We start from the raw sequence: 8,040 nt of genomic DNA, 5'->3' as shown, positions 1-8,040 counted from the left end.
GACATGAAACAGTTGAGTTCTTGAATTTTGGATTTGAAGTTTTAGTGTTTGAGAAGTTGTATATATATTATGTATATGGACAAATGCAAATCACAATGAAGCCAGATGCTCTGTTCCTTGAACTCTTCATTACTATTTCTTCAAATCCAAAGAAAATCCAGATCTGAAAATTCAGAAAAAATCTCTAAATTAGAATCCAGAGAATTTCTTTGGCCTCCCCATGAACAAATGCAAAACACAGTGAAGCCAGATGCTTTGTTTCTTGAACTCTTCATTACTGTTCCTTGAAATCTAGAAAAAATTCATAGAAAATCCAGAGAAAATTCTCTAAACTGAAATTCAGAGAATTTCTCTGACCATTTTAGAATTTCTCTTGTGACAACCCTCACTAATGATTAGTGCTAATCTATAATTAAGCATGTTAAGTGACTGATTGACTGAAATTCTGAACTGATTGATTGAATGTATTAGTTTAAATGCAAATCTATCTATTTGACTGCTAAATGATCTGTTCATGTTTTATGTTTAAACTGCAAATTGAAGGCCTTATCGGCGGCCGAATCCGAATTTGATTAATGTTTTATGCTAATTGAAATTTATGTGGTTTTATGGTATATTTAATTGAAATGTGATTTGGTATGATTAAATTGGATTAAATAGTATTAATCACATAAGTTAGACTTATTTACCCTTTTGCCACTTAGTGGCCTATCTCTACAACACTTTGAGACTTGATTTTATATATTTTCCTTATCCATTCCTTGACCCAAAACCGACTAGAGAGAGTGAGAGAGAGGAAGAGCTTGATTTCATCTTGTTTTGCTTGGAAATTTAGAGAAATTGAAGGAGTCTTGCATATTTGAGCTTCTACACTTGTAATTCAAGGTCTAAGGTAGGAGAACCATCTTCTTGAGCTTACATTTGAGTTATATCTTGCATGATTCATAGAAGTTTAGTGAGTTGAGTCTAGAATTGGCTTAAATTGTTGAATTGAGGCTTAAATCATGCATGCATGTGCATATCTTGAAGTTTAGAGTTGTTTTCATGGAAATTATTGCATGCATGTTCATATTTTTGGTCTTGATCCATGAACTCACCATGTTTTGAAGTTAAACATTGCATTTGATCTTGTTTTGTAGCATTGGTGTTCCTAGGAATCCATGCATGTGTTGAATTTGCATTGTTCTTCATGTTCATGAAAACTTCTTTGAATTTGTGTTCAATTGAACTACCTTTGGGCTTTGATTTCTCAAATTGATCTTTGAAACATGTCATATTATGAGTTTACAAATGTTTTCCAGAAAATTAGCCAAAAATTATCGATTTTGATGCTTTAAAGTTGAGTTTTGAGCTTGAGGTTCAAATATGGAAATTCCAGATTTTGGACTCACGCTTGAGCAGGGAACTCCACGCTCAAGCGTACACACTGAATTCATGCAGTTCGCTCGAGCGGGTAAAGGGACGCTCGAGCGGGAAATGCGTGTATCCAGTACTTTGCCCATGTTTACAGTCCGTTCGAACGAGAGAGTTCACGCTCGAGCGAAGACTTGTGTCTCACGCTCGAGCGTGGATCGAGCGCCCGTCGAGCATGATTTTTGTGCGTCCAGTATTTTTACTGTAGCTTATAGTCCACTCGAGCGACGGAAGTCACGCTCGAGCGGAGCTCCTTTGTCTGCATGTCCGCTCGAGCATAGAAAGTCACGCTCAAGCGAGACCCTTGTTTTATGAAAATTCTGAAAAGTGTTTTAAAGTGCATCTTTGCATCTTCATACCATCCTAGGTACTCCTAGACCTAGTTTAAGGCATCTTAGTGAGGATATTAATGTAGAACCACACCGAGGCAAATTAGGGATTAAGTTATTATTTTCCCAACTGTGTAGCTTAGTGTGTGTTCGTCCTGTAACTGTGTAGGGTTGGCATCCGAAGACGCTCTAGCTGCTTATAGCTCAGTGCTCTGTGAGTAATAATGTTGTAAAGATATGTTCAATCATGAATATTTTCTGAATGATCAGCTGTACTGCTTTCTGAAATGATATTTCTTACTGAATGAATGCTTGTCCTATTGCGAACTGTATTCATGGCATCTATAATAATTTACTGTTACTGTACTATACTGCTACTGTCACAGAGATCTCTGTCGGTTCCCATGTTTGGAACCACTACTGTTTACTGATATGATGACCATTAACTGACTGTTCGGTCTGTTAAGACCTACTGTACTGTTTTGATATCGGATGTACCACATATGACTATTATAGTTTCTGAATGACTGTTATGGCATGAAATATGAGCCACAAACTGAATGATTGATATATTGATAAATGACTGTTTTCAATACTGAAAGGACATTCATTCTTAACCTCTTTATGCATATGTTATTCACTGGGCTTTAACTTACTGTTTATATATATATGTAGGTGTCCAAGCACCGGATCGGAGCTAGGGGCGTGGAGTTTAAACTCCCTTTTTGTCAAGCCAACCAACGTGCCTCACTGCGAGGTTCCAAGTAGTGCCAAGCTAAGGCTGATTCGGGGTGTTTTAGATTCTCCATTTTCTGTCTCTGTTTTGTATCGACTGTATAGACTGTAATGGTAGGGACTTTGTCCCTAACCTGAATGATTGTATATGATGTATGTATATACTGTTATGGTTTGAATGTGTATATGTTTAAAAAGTCTTTTTGCATATAGACTCTCACAGCTCATTGGACATCTTTTATTACTATTTTGGTTTCCGACAGCCCTTGTACTCTGTATTACTGTTTTACTGTTAAGCAGGCCTTCGGTAATCTCGGATTACTGGTCGGTTACGGTGCTAAACCCATAGGGGCGGGTTTGGGTCGTGACATCTCTGGAGATAAATTCTCTAGGAAATCCAGAGAAATTCTCTGGATATATGTATATTGGTTGTTGTTATTACTTATTTGGGTGATCGATTTGTGTATCGTATGTTGTAATTCGGAAACTATAAAAATTTTATGGTGTTTCTTGAACTCTTAATTACTGTTTCTTGAAATCCAGAGAAAATCTTTGAAAATCCAGAGAAAATCTATAGATTAGAATCTAGAGAATTTTTCTGGCCTTCTTACGGATAAGTGCAAATCACAGTGAAGCCAGATACTCCATTATTTGAACTCTTTATTACTATTTCTTGAAATCTAGAGAAAATCTCTAGACTGGAATCCAGAGAATTTCTCTGACCTTTTTAGAATTTCTTTTCCTATAATTTATCTAGAAATAAATTCTTTGAGAAGTCCAGATAAATTTTATTGATATATATATATTGGTTGTTGTTATTGCTTATTTGGGTGATCGATTTGTGTATTGCACATCGTGATTTTGAATGGAAAATTTTCTTTGGTTTGGAACTTTCTATAATGCTGTTGATGCTGCACTTTTTTATGTTAAGATGCACGAGTCTTTTATGGTTTTGATGCTATATTGAATTTTCCTACCTACAAAACTGACTTGATCACCAAAAGTATAACAATGTTGGGTAATTTGTTAGCGGTCTAGTGCCAGGGGTTTATATGAAGTTTGTTCAAAGTGAGTCATTGATTTTAGCAACAATTTTGATTTTTAACGAATCACTATAACTAACAAGAGTTATAGTATTGGTGCAACACAATTTTTTTATGTGTTGAAATCGCTTTGTGTTGGCTTTTTGATCAATTTTCTCTGATTGAGTCAAAACACGATTTTCTTTGATCAAAACACAGAGAAAATTACAAATAAACCAAAGTATTTGGAAAAGATGAGGAATGAAGTTGGAAGAGAAGAGATAACTACCACTTAATACTCTCATGTGTGTAATTTTTTCTGGCATGTTTAATTTTCTCTACCTTGTTTAATTTTCTCTGTGATGTTCAATTTTCTATGGATTTCCCTAATTTGAACTTAAACAAATTTCAATTTTCTTTGATTTGAACCTAAATAAAATTTTTGGGAGGTCCAAAATTTATTTGGAGAGAATTTATCTGGGAAGAATTTATCTAGAGAGAATTTCTCTGAGAAGTCCAGAGAAATTCTCTGAATTGAAATTTCTCTGAATCGATCTTGAGGGACCTTAGACATTATAAAAATATTGAATATTCTTTATGTTATAAAATCTTAATACCAGAGACCTTAAAAAAAAATCTTATTATTTTTATTTATTTCAATGTCTATCCACATTACTATTAGTTTTGATTTCTTTAACCATATTAAAGAGATATTAGTGTAATTATATAAAAATATATGAAATTAATTGTAATTTCGAGGGGGGTGAATGTAATTTATCATAAAGTTAATAGCAACATCAAGGGTCGAATAATAATTTTGCGACAAACGCACTATTCTTATTTCATGTATCAGTGGAAGAAGCAGGGGTTCGCAGTTTCAAAACCCTAGTTTCAGTTGAGTTGAGTTGTAAATGGATCCATATTACGAACAGAGATTAAGAGACGAGGTCCTCTACCTTCACTCTCTCTGGCACCTAGGTCCCCCCACAAACCCTAACCCTAACCCTAACCCTAATCTCACCCACCACCAAAACCCATCAACCCACCTCCATCTCTCCAACCCCACACAATTCAAGAAAGAGAAAAAGAAGAAGAAGAACAAGAAGCACAAGAGAGGCAAAAAGGGCAAATCCGATCCACCCTGGATCTCCGACATCGAATGGCCCTGCAAAACGCCCTCCGAGATCTCCTCTTCGTCGGGTTGGCCCGTCCTCAACCTCCAATTGGGTCGGATCATCCGTATGCCATCGGCCAATGAACAAGCCCGATTCGCAGCGACTCAAGCTCAGCAAAAGGCCTTGAAGGCATCGCAAGAGTTCTTCGCCGCCGCGAAGGACAGTGATGGAGAAGAAGACGATGATAGTGATGATGATGATTTGATGGACGAAGATGGGAACGAGGAGTACAGTTTTTTCATGAAGATGTTCACAGAGGACGGTGAATTGAGGGGGTTTTATGAGAAGAATTGTGAGGGTGGTGATTTTAGTTGCTTGGTGTGTGAAGGAATTGGGAAGAAGATTGGGAAGAGGTTTAAGGGTTGTGTTGCCCTAGTTCAACATTCGGTTTCGATCGCAAAGACGAAGAAGAAACAAGCACACAGAGCTTTAGCTCAGGTTATATGTAAAGTTCTTGGTTGGAATATTGACAGGCTTCCAACTATTGTTTTGTCATTGGGCGATCCGCTCAGTCGATCTTTGGCTAAATCTGGGGAGTCTCAGGTAAATAGCAATTCGTGTGTATTAATTTTGCTCATAATCATATTTGAATTTCGTTTATCAGCTTAAATTGTAATATTACAGGGCAATGCTGAGGATTTGCATATGCTTAACCAGAATTCAGGTTCGGTAAATGTTAATAATGGTGAACTGATTGTGAAGGAGGTCTCTAATGTTGGTCAGGAGGGAGAGTTACACAATTCTAGTGTTCCTGGAATTTCGAATGTTGATGGTGATAATGTGATGCTTTGCGAGGTTGGTTAGCTATTTTCATGACTTTTAGTAGGAGTGGACATTGTGTCATGTTGATCATGTTCACGTCGCATCATATCAGGTTGTGTCAGAATTTTTTCAACACTAATCTTAACTTGTTAATTTTTTCATGTTATTGTATTGTATCATGTTGTGATCGTGTCGGGTTAACATGTCATGTTAGAAAAAAAATGACCCTTGGTTAAAGATGTGAGGTGTATGTATTAAGCATTAAAATTTGTTTTCTCCACAAGTTATTCATGGGCTAATCTCTAGTAGATCAAATTATTCATAAAATAATTAATTTCAACTTAATTCTATTTCTCTAATTTCTAAAAACTAAATCCTATTATTTATTTATATATTATTTACTAGATTGACTCCAAATTATTAATATTACAGGGCAATGCTGAGATTGGAATGGAGGATTTGCATATGCTTAACCAAAATTCGAGTGTGGAGAATGTTAATAATGGTGAACTGGTTGTGAAGGAGGTCTCTAATGTCGGTCATGAGGGAGTTTTGCACAATTCTAGTGTTCCTGGAATGTCAAGTGTTAATGGTGATAATGTGATGCTTTATGTGGTTAGTTAACTATTTTCATGACTTTTAGCAGTAGATATGTAGTTTTGGGTTTGTGATATTTTAATTTTAAACAGTGAATTGGATTAATTGTATCTCTTCTTATTGTGCATTGCAGAGTTCTTTGAAGGTTGGTGATGCCAATGAATGTACGGAAAATCTTGAGAATGGGGATTCTAGTGTAGTGGATGGGAAGACAGAGGGAGTGGTTAATGGTCTGGTGAGATGTCTGTCCTCAATGTATTTTATTTTATTTTTCCTTCGTTGGTTGTTTTCAATTGTTTAGAATAGGAGTACTTATCAAGAAAAAATAAGAAAGAAATTAGGATACTAGTCTTATAACACCTTTTATAACTGCTAATATTTCATTCCATAACAATAAACAATTGCTTGATTAACCAAACAGGTTCCAAAGTGGTAATTGATGGCTGTACCTATTATCTAATTTATCTTATATGTTTCTGATGAAAGATTTGCTTATGCTAGTCAGTGCAATCATGTATAAATGTAATTACATGAAGAAGATTGCCTAACTTGGTTATGTTATGTCTTTGGAAAATGATAACTCTTGACCACTGTTGTTAGAATCACGAGATTCACAATTTGATACAAGCTTCAACAAACTCAATTTGAATTGTGTTGTCGCATCGGAAATTGCTGTAAAACATGCAGTTTCATTTTGTGATTTACTTTGTTTGCATAATATACATGAAATGGTGGCATTTTCGCCTATATCTCAAGGAAAAAGAAGGAAAGAAAGAGAAATTGATTTGTTATATTAATTTATGTGGCTTTATATGTATATATAATTTAGTTATTTTGATCTTTATTTCATTTAAAACACTATATGCGTATTTTTTTTTTATACATATATATGTTTGTAAAATAATATATTATATTAAATAAAGTGAAACTTATGATTCACAATTCATGATTTGACAACAATGCTCCTGACATATGTTTATGACTCTCTTCTTTTTGGGAAGAGAAGATAAAAAGTGAAATTGTGTACTGGGGGACATTTTTATACTGATGAAAGTTGGGAGAAATTTTAATGTATGTTGTATATGATTAATAAGTTTTCTCACAGGTGGTTACTGGCTATTAGGTGGTTGACATTTTGTTTTTTACCATAACTAACAACATATGCAGTGCAGGAACCTTTCAAGGACAATGGTACTGGAAACAACATGAAAAACAATCAGACACAGATTGTAGCTAATGATCTGAAGGATAACAACGGGGATGAGAATTGACGAGGAAGTTGTAGAGGTAGTGGCAATAAATATTTAGGGAAAACAATGGATTGCTTGGTGAGATTATTCTTGTTATTCACAGATCATTGATTGACCATTGTTTTAGATCTTCACTCATTCAATGTGCACCATTTGGTGCTTGTGGTTTCTTATGTCATGTAATTTGTAGGTGCATTTGAAGCTAGATGATCTTTCTTTGAACATCTTTGCAAGTACTGTTCACAGCAGGCAGCGTGGAATTAGATACGTACAGTAAGATAACTACTAATGTTTGGTAGGTACAATAAGTGTTAGATATACTAGTATTAAGATTATTATGTTGAGGCCATTGTCTGATGCATTGCTCACAAACCTCCGATGAGGGGATGATTTATATTATAAAACCGCATCAACCTTGCAAATTTTCCTCAGGAAAAAGATTGCATATATTAGTTGTTTATTTATGCAAGTTAAATACTTGTTCCAATTTTTTTTTGTTGTACATTCCAAATCCAACTGGTTGATTCATGGTATGAAGTTTGATTAGAAGATAGCTTGGTTGGTTGGGCAGAGTTTTTGCAATTGAGTTGTTGCGATTACTGGTAAAAAAATTCATCCTGGACCAAGCAAGGAGCCTCATAGGCCAACTACTGTTTTCTCAGTATGTGTTATCGGCATCTCCAAAGATATTTTGCTCACAATTGGAAGTGTTGCCTACATTCGAGTCTATCACACATGTTATAGTGCTCATGAATTT

General features: G+C 35.2%; 1 protein-coding gene across 4 annotated transcripts; it reads left to right on the top strand.

Moving 5' to 3' along the window:
- The first annotated feature begins 4,300 nt into the window (after positions 1 to 4,300).
- Positions 4,301 to 7,770, top strand: LOC114289701 (uncharacterized). 4 transcript variants are annotated; one of them, XR_003638693.2, is made up of 6 exons: positions 4,301 to 5,217; positions 5,299 to 5,469; positions 5,869 to 6,051; positions 6,167 to 6,268; positions 7,201 to 7,320; positions 7,474 to 7,770. XR_003638693.2 is itself a non-coding variant. In XM_028233476.2 (6 exons), exons 1-5 carry the CDS (start codon positions 4,411 to 4,413, stop codon positions 7,302 to 7,304), a joined length of 1,362 nt encoding a protein of 453 aa, XP_028089277.2. In that variant the 5' UTR covers positions 4,301 to 4,410; the 3' UTR covers positions 7,305 to 7,320; positions 7,474 to 7,770. The 4 variants fall into 4 exon arrangements, 3 of the variants coding, with proteins under 3 accessions (XP_028089277.2, XP_028089276.2, XP_028089278.2); XM_028233476.2 differs by having other exon boundaries at positions 7,206 to 7,320; XM_028233475.2 differs by having other exon boundaries at positions 7,206 to 7,770.
- Positions 7,771 to 8,040: the final 270 nt, after the last annotated feature.

The sequence above is a fragment of the Camellia sinensis genome, chromosome 8 (genome assembly GCF_055761805.1).
Source record: "Camellia sinensis isolate YWXY chromosome 8, ASM5576180v1, whole genome shotgun sequence".
Lineage (NCBI taxonomy): Eukaryota > Viridiplantae > Streptophyta > Magnoliopsida > Ericales > Theaceae > Camellia > Camellia sinensis.
This window is presented reverse-complemented; position numbering and strand designations above follow the sequence as displayed.